Source organism: Chlorocebus sabaeus, chromosome 14 (genome assembly GCF_047675955.1).
Source record: "Chlorocebus sabaeus isolate Y175 chromosome 14, mChlSab1.0.hap1, whole genome shotgun sequence".
Classification (NCBI taxonomy): domain Eukaryota; kingdom Metazoa; phylum Chordata; class Mammalia; order Primates; family Cercopithecidae; genus Chlorocebus; species Chlorocebus sabaeus.
Window position 1 is genome coordinate 38,530,294 of NC_132917.1, and position 17,452 is coordinate 38,547,745.

The following is a 17,452-nucleotide window of genomic DNA, read 5'->3' on the forward strand; positions in this document are numbered from 1 at the left end:
GCCCTCTGGGTTCAAGAGATTCTCCTGCCTCAGCCTCTCAAGTAGCTGGGATTATAGGCCCCTGCCACCATGCCTGGCTAATTTTTGTGTTTTTAGTAGAGACAGGGATTTCATCATGCTGGCCAGGCTGGTCTTAAACTCCTGACCTCAGGTGATCTGCCTGCCTCCGCCTCCCAAAGTCCTGGGATTACAGATGTGAGCCACTGCACCCAGCCTTTTTTTTTTTTTTTGAGATGCAGTCTTGCTCAGTCGCCCAGGTTGGAGTGCAGTGATGTGATCTCGGCTCACTGCAATCTCTGCCTCCTGGGTTCAAGTGATTCTCCTGCCTCAGCCTCCCAAGTAGCTGGGACTACAGGCTTGCACCACCATGCCCGGCTAATTTTTGTATTTTTAGTAGAGATGGGGTTTCACCATGTTGGCTGGGCTGGTCTCAAACTCCTGACCTCAAGTCATCCATCCGCCTTGGCCTTTCAAAGTACTGGGATTACAGGTATGAGCCACTGCACCCAGCTACTAACTTAGTACAAACCATTGTCATCTCACAGAAACCACTGTGATGGCTTCTCAAGTGCTCTCCCCACTTCTATTTTTGCATTTTACAGTGTCTTTTCTACCCAGCAATCAAGGTGATCTTTTAAAAACGTAAGTCGGGCAGGGCGTGGTGGCTCATGCCTGTAATTCCAGCAATTTGGGAGACTAAGGCAGGTGGATCTGAGGCCAGGAATTTGAAACTGGCCTGGCTAACATGGTGAGTCCCCATTTCTACAAAACTGCAAAAATTAGCTGGGAGCGGTGATGTATGCCTGTAATCCCAGCTACTCAAGGGGCTGAGGCAGGAGAATCGCTTTAACCTGGGAAGCGGAGGTTGCAGTGAGCTGAGACTGTGCCACTGCACTCCAGCCTGGGGGACAGAGAGACACTCTGTCTTAATAAATAAATAAAATAAAAATAAAAACATTAAGTTCAATTATGGCTCAAAACCCTCCAATGGTGTCCAAAGATTAAAATCTCAAGTCGTTGCCAGGGCTACCAGGTCCGCCCTACCCCACCCTGCCCCTCGTCCCCATGCATCTCCTACCACTCTCACCCATGATCATCCCTCTCCACTAGCCTCTTTGTGCACTTCCTGGAACACACCAAATACACTCCCACCTTGTGGTGTTTGCACTTATGTCCTCTGCTGGACTGTTTCTCCTTTCTCTATATCTGTATGACTCGCTTTTCATTTAGGATTTGCTCAGTTGTTTTCTCCTCCTGGAGTTCTTCCCTGACCACCCCACGTGCAGGGCCCCTCTCCTGTCACTCTCTGTCTCTCTATCCTGCTATATTTTTGCTTTATAGCATTACCTGAGATTCTGTTTACTTATGTATTGCCTGTCTCCCTCACTAGAACATAAGCTCCTTGAGGGCAGAGACTGTGTCCATCTAGGTTCTTCCACTGTCCTCAATAGCCTACAACAGTGCCTGGCACAGAGTAGGCGCTAGTAGATATTACATGGATGCATGAACGATTTGGATTCTCAAAAGTTCTTTCTTGGAGAAACATGCAAAACAAACAAAAAAAAGTATTAAAAAAAAAAGGAGGGGGCCTGGAGCTAACTCAGGCCTGTGGTTCCTAACAGGCTGGAAGGGCAGGTGACCTCCTGATCCTCAAAGTCCTCTAAGCTAAGGAAATCCTTTCCAGGCTTTGTGAACATGGTCCTCAGTAGTTCCAGAGGACAGAGCAGCCTGAATGTTTCAAACCTGGGGACAAGGTATAGGAAGGACCATGTGAAGAGTCATGTGAGAGTGTGTGGTACACTCTGGATATGAAGATTTAAGCAGGGAATTAACATAGTCAAATAGATGTTTTGTAAAGGTAATTCTGGCAGCAGTAGAGTAGTAGAAGGTTGGAGAGAGAAAGCACCAGAAGTAAGATTATTATAGAATTTCAGGCAAATGATGTTTGGGGTTCGAGCTAAGGAAGTGGTAGTGGGGATAGTGGGGATAAAAGGCAAATCTTAGAGATGTCAAAAAGGAGACATTGATGGGACCTGGTGACCAACTGAGTTGGCGTAAGAAAAGAATTTGCTGATGCTTTCCAGCGGGAGAGCTCAGAAAAAAAAATGCAGGTCTGGAGAGACAGATCTGGGGTCTGTGTCTGCGTGTAAGCGGCAGCTGGGATGTGTAAGTGCCGTTGTGCGTTTGGTGGTTCAGGAAGAGTGCATGATGGTGAGAGAATAAGGACAAAGGATAGAACCACTGTTTCAGAGCAAAGGAAGAGAAGCAAATAAAGGAGATAGAGAGGATGACCAGAGAGAGAGAAGAAAGTGATATTTCAGAAGCAAAAATAACATCCAGGAGAATTTCAAGAGGAAGAGAGATTAGCAATGTCAAATACCATGTGAGAGGTGGCATGATGAGGACCAAGGGATGACACTGGCTTTGACAACTAAGAAGTTATTTGTAACTTCTGATGGGTTTAGTAACGTGGTGGGGGCAGAAGCCTCACAGTGGCAGGCTGAGAGCTGAGGAAGTGGGATCAGCAAGAATAGGTCATTCATTTCCTTTTAAGGCACAGATTCAGTGATGTAATTAGCTCATGACTTCAATTACCATTGCAAAGAAACAATTTTATATCTGAAAGCAGGCTTGAGTACTTTTTGGTATTCAGTAGAATTTTCTTCAAATGGAAATAGTCTTTCCAGAAATAGTCCAATTTCTAGTCTGTTTATTCTTATTCAATCTTCCCTAAGACAGTGGTGCTGCTGGGCACAGCAAGTGATAGAACATGGTGTGGCTGAATTTAAGGGACTGTTTCCTACCCCAGGACGACCTGTAAACATTAAGTGTATACCACCGTTCTGACCTGATAGTTCACTGATGAAGGGTGAATGTGTACATATCCATCGTTCTTGGTGACAAACTTCAACTCAGCCGATTTTGGTTGCATTCTGACAGCTCCAGTACTGGTCTTCTGAAATTTTCCTTCTGGGCTTTTCACCTAAACAACAAGTATTTGTAAAAATAGACGTATAATACTGGGTGACAGAGCAAGACTCCGTCTCAAAAAGAAAAAAAAAGACATATAATATATATATTCTCATAGAAAGTATCTCTTGGCACAAAAGCACAAAACCAGTCTTGCCTGAATAGCTTTCCTGTTTCTTCCCTTTCTTTCTTATTTTGTTTCCTTCTGAAAGCAGAACAAGCACATGCTTTTTTTTTTTCCACCAAGAAGTGTGAATATAGGTGCAGTGGCTCTGGGTGACTATACCACATTGTGGCCATGTGGGAGAAAACTATGTTGATATTTTGGTTCTGTACTGATGATCAGGTGCAGTGACCCAGCTGATGACACTGGACCAGAGATCTGAGGATCCCAACACCTTTCTTGTTTTTTTTTTTTTTTTTTTTTTTTGAGACCGAGTCTCACTCTGCACTCTGTCTCTCAGGCCAGAGTACAGTGGTGCAATCTCAGCTCACTGCAACCTCCGCCTCCCAGGTTCAGGCAATTCTCCTGCCTTAGGTTCCCAAGTAGCTGGGATTACAGGTGTGTGCCACCACATCCAGCTAATTTTTGTATTTTTAGTAGACACATGGTTTCACCATGTTGGCAAGGCTGGTCTTGAACTCTTGACCTCAAGCAATCTGCCTGCCTTGGCCTCCCAAAGTGCTGGGATTACAGGCGTGAGCCACCGCACCCAGACTGGTAAATATCTTTATTTATTTATTTATTTATTTTTTTGAGATGGAGTCTCCCTCTACTGCCCAGGTTGGAGTGCAGTGGAGCTATCTGGGCTCACTAAAAGCTCCGCCTCCTGGGTTCACGCCATTCTCCTGCCTCAGCCTCCAGAATAGCTGGACTACAGGCGCCTGCCACCACACCAGGCTAATTTTTTGTATTTTTAGTAGAGACGGGGTTTCACTGTGTTAGCCAGGATGATCTCGATCTCCTGACCTTGTGATCCAGCCGCCTCAGCCTCCCAAAGTGCTGGGATTACAGGCGTGAGCTACTGAGCCCGGCTTTTTTTGTTTTTGAGATGGAGTTTCACTCTTGTTGCCCAGGCTGTAGTGCAATGGCGTAATCTTGGCTCACCGCAACCTCTACCTCTTGGGTTCAAGTGATTCTCCTGCCTCAGCATCCCAAGTAGCTGGGATTACAGGCATGCACCACCATGCCCAGCTAATTTTGTACTTTTAGTGTAGATGGGGTTTCTTCATGTTGGTCAGGCTGGTCTTGAACTCCTGACCTCAGATGATCCACTTGCCTCGGTCTCCCAAAGTGCTGGGATTACAGGAGTGAGCCACTGTGTTTGGCCTTTTTTTTTTTTTTTGGAGATGGAGTCTCGTTGTGTCATCAGGCTGGAGTGCAGTAGCACAATCTTGGCTCACTGCAACCTCCACCTCCCAGGTTTAAGTGATTCTCCTGCCCCAGCCTCCCGAGTAGCTGGGACTACAGGCGCACGCCACCACACCCAGCTAATTTTTGTATTTTTAGTAGAGATGGGGTTTCACCATGTTGGTCAGGATGGTCTCGATCTCTTTACCTCATGATTCACCCACCTTGGCCTCCCAAAGTGCTGGGATTATAGGCGTGAGCCACTGTGCCCAGCCAGTAAATATCATTTTAATCTTCTCTTCCAAATTTATATTTTTATATATAAAAAGAAAAAACCATAAACACATAATATAAATAAAATAGCTTGAAAATGATGTATTTTCAATGATATCTTGAAAATAAACATGTCTTGAAACTAAAATAGAATCTTTTTTTATAACCTACTTTTTAAAACTTAATATATTAAGAACATTTTTTCTATGTTGTGACATATTTTCCTAAAACATAATTTTCAATGGATATATAAGACCTTGTCATAAAAATTTATAATAATTTAACCAATAAATTCCCTGTTATTTCAAATTTAGATTGTCTGCAATTATAAACAGAGCTGAAATGAATATTCTCCCAGCTGTATCTTTGTACATATATGCAATTAATTATTTCCTAACAATAAATCCCTAGGAATAAAGCTGCTATCTAGAAAGGGGGTATAAACTTATATTCCTACTCAGAGTAAGAGTACTCATTTTGGGGGGTTCATGACAGCACCAGCATTATTTTTATTTATTTGCATTATTATCAAACATTTATTTATTTTAATCTATTTTTGGTAGAGATGGGCTCTTGCTATGTTGCCCAGGCTGGTCTTAAATTCCTGGCCTTATGCAATCCTCCCACCTGGGCCTCCCAAAATGTTGCGATTGTAGGTATGAGCCACCTTACCTGGCCTATTTTTTATTTTAGGGATAGGGTCTCTCTATGTTGCCCAGGCTGGAGTGCAGTGGCTATTAACAGGCACAGTCATAGCTAACTGTAGCCTTGAACTCCTGGGCTAAAGTGATCCTCCTGTCTTAGCTTCCCAAGTAACTGAGATTACCAGTGCATGGTACCACATCTGGCAGTATTATAATTTTTAAAAAGTTTTGCCTATTTATTATTTTTTGAGACAGGGTCTCACTCAGTCACCCCGGCTGTAGTGCAGTGGCACAATCACGGCTCACTGCAGCCTCAACCTCCCAGGCTCCAGTTATCCTCCCACCTCAGCCTCCCGAGTAGCTGGGACTACAGGCATGCACCACCACGCCTGGCTAATTTAAAAAAATTTTTTTTGTAGAGACAAGGTCTCACTATGTTGCCCAAGCTGATCTCAAACTCCTGGCCCCATGTGATCTTCTCACCTCAGGCTTACAAAGTGCCACGAGCCACTCTGCCCAGCTCAGTTTTGCCAATTTAAAAAGTAAAAAGAGGCTATTTCTTTGCTGTTTTTTTTTTTTTTTTTTTTTTTTAGACGGACTCTCGCTCTGTCGCCCAGGCTAGAGGCAGTGGTGCAATCTCAGCTCACTGCAACCTCTGCCTCTCGAGTTCAAGTGATTCTCCTACCTCAGCCTCCCAAGCAGCTGGGACAACAGGCACCCGCCACCACGCCTGCCTCATTTTTTTTTGTATTTTTAGTAGAGACAGTGTTTCACCATATTGGCCAGGCTGCTCTTGAACCTTGTGACCTTGTGATCCGCCCGCCTCAGCCTCCCAAAATGCTGGGATTACAGGTGTGAGCCACCGCACCCGGCCTTCTTTGCTGTTTTAATTTGCATTTCTTCTTACTAGTAACGCTGAATATAATTTTTGTGTATGTATTATCTGTTCAGTCATGTCCTTTGCCCACGTTTCTATTAGATTCTATTAGATTTTTTATTTAGTCTTTGTTTTTTTTCTTTGAGACGGAGTCATGTTCTGTAGCCCAGGATGGAGTACAATGGTGCGATCTCTGCTCACTGCAACCTCCGCCTCCCAGGTTCAAGCTATTCTTCTGCCTCAGTCTCCCAAGCAGCTGGGATTACAGGCACTCACCACCACGCCCAGCTAATTTTTGTATTTTTTAGTAGAGATGGGGTTTCACCATGTTGGCCAGGCTGGTCTCAAACCCCTGACCTCAGGTGGTCTGCCCGCCTCGGCCTCCCAAAGTGCTGGGATTACAGATGTGAGCCACCATGCCCGGCCTTAGTCTTTTTTTCTTTTTCTTTTTTTGTCATTTTATAGCTCCCCACTGTAGCTGCCCCCCACCCTTCCCTTTGATGACCACTTTTACAGGCTTCAGGGGGACCAGGGAACAAAGCTGGGGCCCGGTAGCCCCACTACACTGTTAGCCAGGGAGAACAAGTCACAATTACAAATTATCACAACAATTAGTGCCTGTACTTGGGGAATCTGCAAAGTGAGGTGGCTCTAGCTCCCCATTGTACTCCAAATTTGATGAACTCCTCCATAAACTCCTTGCTGATGTCCTCAATGAAAACCTTTTTGGACCCAAGGTTCAGTGCCTTTGTCTATTTGGCAGTGACCTTGCTCCGAGATGATGATATTCCTTCAGCCTGAGGGAATTGATGTTGATGAGACTGGTGGCATCGACTGGCTGGCTCACCATTGCCCTGCATGTTCACGCTCACTGCTCCCCACTGTAGAGAGACAGTGGGGCTCCTGGCAGAGGATGTACACCTGGCCCTTGAAGATGGACACCTGCACTTTCCCTTCCACTTGCTCCTGGGACTTGGCGATGCAGTGGCGGGCAAAGTCACACTCAGGGCTGTGCCAGAAACCGGTGTACACCAACTCAGCAAATTTCAAGCCCAGGCCTTGTTTGATTCTGCGCACTTCCTGGTCCATGGCAAAGGCCTCAGTGTCTAAATGAGAGTAGTAAAGGATGGTGCCTGCTGGGGTCTTGCAGATACCTCAGGACTTCATTTCAATGAAGCGGGTCTCCACGATGTCAATATGGCCCACGCTGTGCTTGCCTGCGACTTCATTCAGGTACACGAAGATCTCCAAGGAGGTCTGGTGGGTGGTGCCATCCTTAATGCTGGTCACTTTCACGGGGACCCCTTTTTCACTCAATCTTGAGAATGTTGGGGGTGTTGGGGGCTTTGGTTGGGTCCTGGATCTTCATGTAGAGACTTGAAGGTGCTGGGTTCTTGGGGTTCTCCAAGATTCCAGCCTCATAGCTGATGTGCATGAGGTTCTCATCCATGTTCCATGGGTGCTTCGGAGTGACTGGGATGGGAATCCTATGTTTCTCTGTATATTCCACCAGATCACTGCGGCCCTTGAACTGGTTGTAGAAGTTGGGGATCCTCCCGGGAGCAATGACCTTAATCTGGGGGGCCAGTGAGTAGCAGGTGAGCTCAAACTGGACCTGATCATTCCCCTTTCCCATGGCACTGTGGGACATACACTTGGCCCCATCCCGCTGAGCAACTTCCACTTGTTTGTGGGTGATGCAGAGGCTGGGGAGAGAGGGGCCCAGGAGGTAGCGGTCCTTATACAGTGCACTGGACTGGACAGCTGGCCAGATGAACTCCTCCACAAACTCCTTGCTGATGTCCTCAATGAAAACCTTTTTGGACCCAAGGTTCAGTGCCTTCTTCCTGGCTTCCTTGAAGTCTTCCTTCTTGCCGATGTTGGCAAGGTAGGCAATGATGTCATAGTCTTGTTCCTTGAGCCACATATAGAAGGTGTCCAGGCCGCCACTGTAGGCCAGAACCACGGAGATTTTGCTGAACAAAGCATCTGGGATTGGAGGTGCAAGTTCCTGGCACCTGAAATCTGTCTTTATTGCTCTGTGAACCACTCGGGGCCTGGGGAGCAATGGCAGGCGACAGAGCAGGGCCCAAGTCTTTCTTATTGATGAGTTCTTAGATATACAGTCAGATACATCACCTTTTCCTTTTTGGTTTAGTCTCAAAACTATATTGTTACCTAAAACTTCTTATCCCACATTTATGTTCTTTGTTTCTACATTTTAAGTCTCCACATGATTTTTTCCCCACATTCTTTTTCTTTTTTCTTTTTTTAGAGACGGGGTTTTGCCATGTTGCCCAGGCTGGTCTCAAACTCCTGAGCTCAAGCAATCCGCCCACCTCAGCCTCCCAAAGTGCTGGGATTACAGGCATGAGCCAATGCTCCTGGCCCCCACATTCTTTTTTAAATAATCTTTTTATTTTGAAATAATTATAGACTCTCAGGAAGTGGCAAAATAGTACTGAGTTCCTTGTACCCTTCACCCAGCTTCCACCAACGGTAAGACCTTACATTACTAGAGTATGATAGCAAAACCAGTAAATCTATATCCAAATGACTTTTTTTCCCTTTCATAACCACACTACAAAGCACAAACAATTTTTTAAAAGTACATTTCAAATGGTTTAAAAAGCATACAAGTGCTAAGCAGAAAATGAGCCATAAATCAGTCAGATGTTAACTGAGGATTTAATAAAAAAAAGTGAAGGCTTTGAAAAATGATTCAGTATTCTGCCAAATTCAAACTCTTTGGGGAAAATGGTGCCTTGTTAGGGATGAATAATCAAAACTCAGGTAAAAGTCCAAGAGCACACTCAGGTAGCGTTTCCAGTAGTCTGGCCACAGGTAGTCTTATGGCAAAGCACTGATTTTTTATTTTTATTTGAGACGGAGTTTCGCTCTTGTTGCCCAGGTTGGAGTACAATGGCGTGATCTCAGCTCACCGAAACCTCCACCTCCTGGGTTCAAGCGATTCTCCTGCCTCAGCCTCCTGAGTAGCTGGGATTACAGGCATGCATCACCATGCCTGGCTAATTTTGTATTTTTAGTAGAGATGGGGTTTCTCCATATTGGTCAGGCTGGCCTCGAACTCCCGGCTTCAGGCGATCCGCCCGCCTTGGCCTCCCAAAGTGCTTGGATTACAGGCGTGAGCCATTGCACCTGGCCCTTATTATTTACTTGTTTGTTTGTTTTTGAGACAGTCTCAGTCTGTGGCCCAGGCTGGGGTACAGTGGCATGGTCTTGGCTTATTGCAACCTCTGCCTCCTGAGTTCAAGCAATTCTCCTGCCTCAGCCTCCTGAGTTGCTGGGATTACAGGTACGCACCACCACGCCCAGCTAATTTTTGTATTTTTAGTAGGTAGGGGGTTTCACCATGTTAGCCAGGCTGGTCTCAAACTCCTGATCTCATGATCTGCCCACCTCGGCCTCCCATAGTGTTGGGATGACAGGCGTGAGCCACCATGCCTGGCTATTTACTTTTAGTCCAGAGTAGAGGGTGTAAGATAAACTGTAGTTGAATCAAGTTTCCAACTAACATAGAAAGTTAGTTACATATAGGTTGGCCAACTGACATTTATGTCTATTTTAATTTTTGGAATATCATATGTCAGAAGGATTAAAAATTTTATACAATAAATGTGTTGTTGAATAATGTATCCCAACAGATTTGGGGAACTGAAGGAGTGAAAACGTATACTAAGTTTAAAAAGGGGTGTGTGTGTGCATACACATGTGTATCTATCTCTTTAGGATGATTAATATGCACATCTTAACTTACATCACTTGGCTACAAATCAAACAAAAAATGGAAGGATCTAGGAAAAATGTTTTGTTACCTGCACTACATTTGGATACAAAGCAGCACACAGCATTGCTGATATCAGCTTGGGGTTCTCAGCATTTGAGTTTGCCTATGAGAAAAGTACAGCATTAATTAACAAGTAATATGGCTATTTCTTCTTTTGTTTTGAGACGGAGTCCCGCTCTGTCACCCAGGCTGGCATGCTGGCATGCAGTAGCGTGATCTCGGCTCACTGCAACCTTCGCCTCCTGGGCTCGAGTGATTCTCCTGCCTCAGCCTCCCAAATAGCTGGGATTACAGGCATGTGCCACCACACCCAGTTAATTTTGTAGTTTTAGTAGAGACAGGGTTTCTCCACGTTGATCAGGCTGGTCTTGAACTCCTGACCTCAGGTGAGCCACCTGCCTCGGCCTCCCAAAGTGCTAGGATTACAGGCGTGAGCCACCATGCCCGGCCTCTTTTTTTTCTTTTTGAGACGGAGTTTTGCTCTGTCACCCAGGCCAGAGTGCAGTGGCACCATCTCGGCTCACTGCAACTTCTGACTCCCAGGTTCAAGCGATTCACCTGCCTCAGCCTCCCGAGTAGCTGGGATTACAGGCGTGCACCACTACGCCCAGTTAATTTTTGTATTTTTGGTAGAGACGGAGTTTCACCATGTTGGCCAGGATGGTCTCTAACTCTGGACATCAAGTGATCTGCCTGTGTCAGTCTCTCAAAGTACTGAGATTACAGGCGTGAGCCACTGTGTCTGGCTCTAATAGGGTTATGTCTGTGCTGTAGAATTTACCATTTTATTATATTTGGTCTCTACCTTAAAGCAAAAAAAGAGCATCTAATTTCTATCTCTTTGCTAGAAAAATTATTTCTAAGTAAAAAACAAATCTACTGGACCACAGTCACATTGGACCCATTCCAAGGAGCCTACAATGACTTTCTAGACTTTTGCAAAGCAGTTACAAAGCCAGTGTTCCTAAGTATAAATGGAGAAAAAAATTCTGGTTTATGAGATGTTCAGAATCTCCAGGAAGTGCTAACTGCACTTGGAACACAGGGGCATCAGGTTCATCTTACAGAAGTGCTCTTCCTATAGTTATAGAAAAAAACTGTCCTGTGTTAGAAAAAATGCTGGCCTGATTTAAGAAAATTGTACTGGAAGTCTATTCTACCTTTTATGAATTTATCAAGCAGCAGCATGAAATTTAAAAACCAAAAACAACAGCAACAATGAGCAGAAAACCTTCTATTCTTTTTTTTTTTTTTTTTTTTTGAGATGGAGTTTCGCTCTTGTTGCTCAGGCTGGAATGCAATGGCGTGATCTCAGCTCCCCACACCCTCTGCCTCCCGGGTTCAAGCGATTCTCCTGCCTCAGCCTCCCGAGTAGCTGGGATTACAGGCATGTGCCACCATGCCTGTATTTTTGGTAGAGACAGGGTTTCTCCATGTTGGTCAGGCTGGTCTCGAACTTCTGACCTCAGGTGATCTGCCCATCTTGGCCTCCCAAAGTGCTGGGATTATAGGCATGAGCCACTGTGGGCATGAGCCACTGTGCCCAGCCCCCTCTATTCTTATGGGTGTTAGCTGACACTTAAAAAAATTTTTTTATACTTTTTGCTTTTTTTTTTTTTTGAGGCAGGGTCTAGCTCTGTTACCCAGGCTAGAGTTCAGTGTCTCAGTCTTAGCCCACTGCAACCTCTGCTTCCTGGGCTCAGATCATTCTCCCACTTCACACTCCCACGTAGCTGGGACGACAGGTAGTACACCACCATGCCTGGTTAATTTTTTTGCAGAGATGGGGGTGGGGGTGGGGTTTCACCATGTTGCTCTGGCTGGTCTCGAACTCCTGAGCTCAAGCAATCCACCTGCCTCAGCCTCCCAAAGTGTTGGGATTATAGGCATGAGCCACTGTGCCAGGTCAGCTGATATTTATTTGCGCAAAGTAGAAAATCAAGAATGCTATTAACCCACTGCTCATAAGGCTTAAGTGAAGAATGTCTACAATGTTCTCAGGTTAAGATCGTATTTAGGTGCTAATCAAAGAGAAACAAGAACCAACTCCACATTCTTTACCTCTTCTCCTGTGGCATCTAAGACACCATCTCCTCCTTGGGCCCTTTTCTCAATTTCCCTTGCTCTGAGCCCTTCCCTTGCAAACCCTATATCCGATAACAGCTCCGTGAATTGTCGTTTGAGGCTGGCCATTTCCTAAAAAAAGTGGAAAAACTTTTAAGCAAGGGCATCAGCATAACAGTGTTAAGTCTTACAAAAATGAGTGACTACGAAAATGCATTATTTCAGGGGACAGCAATGAGGCTCAAGCATCACTCAGATAGGAAGAGGATCTTGTCTGGTCATTTCCAAGAAGCAGCTTTCACTTACACAAACTGGCAGGCAGAGTGAAACAGTTATGCAGAAATGCAAAAATTCAGTAAATCCAAGGATCATTTATTTCACTCTAGATTACAATTTTAAACACTTTCATTGGATTTTGGGTAGGCCTGATTTTCCACGAAATTCTTAGGACAGCAAAAAATGCGGCTGGTTTTGACTGGAATTCCAACTCCAAGTGCTGCGGCACTGTCTACTGTCTAGCTTTTCCTACTTGCATTTCTGCTCCTGTCCTCTCAGTTCCTTACTCAGGCCTAGAGTGGTTCGTGCTCTCAGTGGAACTCAGCAGAATGTTTCCTCTTTCTCCTTCCTTATGGTCTTGCTGGCTCATATCTTTTCCTAGGAATAGGGACATCATTAAGTGGTTTAAGATTTTTTTTTTTTTTTTGAGACAGAGTCTTGCTCTGTCGCCCAGGCTGGAGTGCAGTGGCACGATCTCGGCTCACTGCGACCTCTGCCTCGTGGGTTCAAGCGATTCTCCTGCCTTAACCTCCCGAGTAGCTAGGACTACAGGCACGTGCCACCATGCCCAGCTAATTTTTGTATTTTTAATAGAGATGGGGGTTTCACCATGTTGGCCGGGCTGCTCTCGAACTCCTGATCTCAGGTGATCCACCCACCTTGGCCTCCCAAAGTGGTGGGATTACAGGCGTGGGCCACCACGCCTGGCTGTGGTTTAAGATTCAGACACTCCTTTTAGTGGTTGAGCACAAATGTGAGAAAGAAAGTACAAACTTCTTTCTTTTGTGGCTACTGTTCTCACATGGGCTGCATATCAGACAAAGAGAAGGAGATAATAATCATTTAAGGAACTGAAAGCTAAGCAACACTACCCTGTCTCTCAATGATGGTTTAAGTATTTTCTTGGAATGTCTCAAGTGTATATGGATACTATAATATAACTAGGAGTTAAATATACCACAGTTTCTATTTCATGACAAGGTTTTAATTGAAATCTTAAAAAAAAAAATTCCTACAATCTAAGCTGGAGTTTAGTGAAAAGACGCAACTCTTATTTGATGGACCTCATAAATCATAGCAAAATCTACACATAGCCTAACAAAAAATAAATAAATAAATTTAGTAGGAAATATAATTTAAAAGAAATATCCTCATCTTATATTTAAGCATCTTAATGACTTGAGAAAATATTTCTTATTACCCTGTACATATAAATACCCCTCCTTTGATTATTGATTCTCAGCCTCCCAAGTAGCTGGGACCACAGGCATACACCATCACGTGTGGCTAATTTTTATATTTTTGTAGAGACGGGGTTTCACCATGTTGCCCAGGCTAGTCTTGAACTCCTGGGCTCAAAGGTTCTGCCTGCCTTGGCTTTCCAAAGTGCTGGGATTATAAGCATGAGCCACTGTGCAGGGCCCCAAAATCTTTGAGTAAAATATGCTTTGCAAAGATGTGTGCCATCATTATTTTGGCTTCTCATACCACTCTGGAATTTATTTATTTATTTATTTTTTGAGACAAAGTCTCCCTCTGTTGCCCAGGCTGGAGTGCAATGGCATAATCTCAACTCACTGAAACCTTCATCTCCTGGTTTCAAGTGATTGTCATGCCTCAGCCTCCTGAGTAGCTGGGATTACAGGTATGAGCCACCACGCCCAGCTAATTTTTTGTATTTTCAGTAGAGATGGGGTTTTGCTACGTTGGCCAGGCTGGTCTTGAACTCCAGGCCTCAAGTGATCTGTCTGCCTTGGTCTCCCAAAGTGCTGGGATTATAGGCATGAGCCATAGTCCCTGGCCTCATCCCACTTTGGAAGGGCACCTAAAACACTGTTGCAACAGGGGACAGAAGCCCTGTCTACCTTATACAGAAGATAAGACATTTTTAATTTTTATTTTTTGAGACAGGATCTCCCTCTGTTGGCCTAGGCTGGAGTACAGTAGGGCGTTCATGGCTCACTGCAGTCTTGACCTCCCAGGCTCAAGTGATCCTTCCACCTCAGCCTCTGGAGTAGATAGGATTATAGGCCCAAATCACTAGGTCTGGCTGATTTTTGTATTTTTTATAGAGATGGGGTTTTGCCATGTTTCCCAGGATGGTCTCAAACTCCTAGGCTCAAGCAATCCTCAGGCTCCCAAAGTGCTGGGATTATAGGTATGAGCCACCAAGCCCGGCTAAACATTTTCTTGTATACTCATTATATTCACTTAGTAGGTTCTGATAGATGTAAGAAAAATAACAAAATCTGGTTCAGTATTAGTTCTTTGGTTTTGGGGAGAGGGTAAGGGGATTAGAGATGGCCACGGACCCCTCTGAAAAGCTGATGAAAGCTATGGTCCGTCTCTCCAGAATAACGCACATATACATAAGCATACAATTTTGTATACAATTTCAGGGGCTTAGAGATTCAGGTTAAGAATGCCTGGTGTAGCCTGGCGTGGTGTCTCAAGCCTGTAATCCCAGCACTTTGGGTGGCCAAGGTGGGTGGATCACGAAGTCAGGAGTTCAAGATCAGCCTGGCCAGCATGGTGAAACCCTATCTCTACTAAAAACACAAAAAAATTAGCTGGGCATGGGGGCATGCATCTGTAATCCCAGCTATTCAGGTGCCTGAGGCAGAATTGCTTGACCCCGGGAAGTGGAAGTTGCAGTGAGCCAAGATCACGCCACTGCACTCCAGCCTGGGTGACAGAAGGAGACTCTGCCTCAAACAAACAAACAAATGAAAAAACATCCCTGGTGTAATTACTGAAAAAACTGACTTCCAGTAAGCAGCAATCTTCAGAGTGCCTATGTTCTACCCTATCCTCCACATAAGTAAACAAAAATTCACCACAAAGAGGAAAAGGAGGTCAGTGGAAAGGTTCAGCACAGAAAGCCTGATATCACAGTGCAGGAGTCCATTTTACTTGGCTGGTAAAGCCAAATATACTCCAGAAATAACATTTGCAATGTTAAGACAGGACACATAAGATAAAGTCGCAGCACCCTCTGGTGAGCTACTCTAATACAAAATGAAGAAAAAGCCACAGACACAACTCACCTGCAGAACTCTTCCGGACAAGAAGTTTTGTCTGCAGTAATTATAACTTGCACGCACACCTTCTTTTGTACTTAGCTGCCATCCCTAAATTTTGGAGAAAATCAAACTGAACTTACTCAGTCTTTAGCGCCAACACTGGGAATAAAACGAAGCTATTAGGTCATATGCTTACCTTATACGCTTGTAGAAGGGCCAGATAATCACTGTTTGCAAATGCAAATTCCAGCTTTTTCTGGTTAGCTTCTTCTTTTTTATCCCAGGGAGATACCTAAAGGAGGGAGGAAAATCAGATGTAAAGAACACTTTTTTTTTTTTAAAGACAGGGTCTTGTTCTGTTGCCCAGGCTGGAGTGCAGTGGTGCGATCATAGCTCACAGCAACCTTGATCTCCCAGGCTTAAGCAATCCTCCTGCCTCAGCCTCCCTGGTAGCTGGGACTACAGGTGTGCCCCATCATGCCAGCGAATTTTTAAAAATTTTCGGTAGAGATGGAGTCTCATGTTGTGCAGGCTGGTCTTGAACTCATGGGCTCAGGCAATTGGCCCACCTCGGCCTACCAAAGTGCTGGCATTATAGGCATGAGCCACCACACCCCAGGTCCTACAGGACACTTTTTATCTGAGGTTTCAAATGGCATTGTCCTATTGCTAAAGCCAGATGCCTTGGGAAAGGATTTTGCGTGGAAAAGTGTAATCAGTGGGTCAGCTAATGAAAGGCGGTTATGATGGTAAATGGCAAGCTCACAGTCTTTGCTCTGTGAGTCTGCCTGCCCACCCAAAATAAGCTCTTCTGGGTCTTTTAGTTCCAAGTGGCAAGAGTCATCAAAGAGCCACTCATTCTAAAGCTACATTTAAAACCTAACATTCTGTTATCTGTGTTCTTTATTTTACAGATTCTTATTCATCTTCTATGTTTGAATCTCCCTTGCTTCTATACCCACACTAGTGTTTTACTCTTATTTATTGTTTTACTTAAAAATCTACACTGGGAAGAATCCTCTTATTTTATTACAAATGTTTACAGGTCTTCCTTTTCCCTACAAATGTGTAAAATCAGCAGGGAAGTAAATTTTCACCGCTTTACACGTACTAATTCATTAATCCATTGATATTTCTCTGCCTTCTCAGGCTCTAAAGATACCAGCATAAGCTGCAGTAGTTTCTCATGGCAATCTAAACCAATGCCCTAGCTGCAACACCACTGAAAATCATTCTAAACCAACCATAGTGCTTCTAATTTTTGTATATTTAAATATCTTATAACTAATATAACATCAGTAAAATTTTAGTTTCTACTTGAAAGTAAAATTCCTTCCTTTTTAGACAGGCCAGTGGGAAAAGGATTGCATGTGGGAGATTAATATTATGTATACAGAGTCCAGCAAAGGACAGGTGCTCAGTTTTGGCCAAGGATGACATCAACCCTTCTTCTCTCTCTCTCTCTTTTTTTTCTTCAGATCACTAAACGAAGGGAGACATCAACATTTCTGGATTCAGAGTCCAGAATGCTCACCATTATACCACGGAACCTCACACCAGACATCAACATTTCTAATGAGTCTTTCTTTATTCCAATAAAAGAAAATGGTCAGCGAGAGGTTGGTTTAGATGATTTGGGAAAAGGCAATGGAAGTCCTGTTCACAAGGTTGATACTGTGTACCCCCAGCAAGTTATGTTACCTCTTCGGGTTCTTGGTTTTATCATTTCTTTCTTTTTTTAAAGACTAGTCAAGTCTCAACAATCAATGGAGATAACTCACTCCCACTGGACCAGCTGGTTTATAATTTGTTGTTAAGTCAGGGAGCTGGACTAAGATCTTTTTGCAGATCTGTGAGTTTATAATTCGATGACATATAACATTAAAACTGAAGAAAATGAATACATCCATTGATTCCCCTAACTATATAAAATAAGCCATGATAAAAATAAAGGCAGATTGCTTATCATGAAAGGACCAGTAAAAAAGATTTTTTTAAATGAAGAAAAAAAAAAAAAAAAAGGCAGACTGACACTCCACCTAACAGCAGAAAATCCTTTCTTCTCAAGTATACGTGGAACACCCTTCAGGATAGACCATATGCTTGACCATAAAACAAAGTTCAATATATTTTAAAGAGGATTGAAATAGTACAAATATGTTCTCT

General features: G+C 44.0%; 1 protein-coding gene and 1 pseudogene across 3 annotated transcripts in view; both read right to left on the reverse strand.

The window, feature by feature from the left end:
• DHX57 (DExH-box helicase 57) overlaps positions 1–17,452 on the reverse strand; it is a 75,046-nt gene that overhangs the window by 5,382 nt on the left and 52,212 nt on the right. For all 3 annotated transcript variants that reach the window (XM_007970874.3, XM_007970876.3, XM_007970875.3), the window contains 5 exons: positions 15,483–15,578; positions 15,311–15,394; positions 11,985–12,119; positions 9,952–10,026; positions 2,849–2,983 (listed from right to left, as the gene is read on the reverse strand). In XM_007970874.3, the coding sequence (XP_007969065.2) occupies positions 2,849–2,983; positions 9,952–10,026; positions 11,985–12,119; positions 15,311–15,394; positions 15,483–15,578 (525 nt within the window). The remainder of the gene's footprint in view (positions 1–2,848; positions 2,984–9,951; positions 10,027–11,984; positions 12,120–15,310; positions 15,395–15,482; positions 15,579–17,452) is intronic.
• LOC140713317 (argininosuccinate synthase pseudogene) lies at positions 2,990–8,140 on the reverse strand (annotated as a pseudogene).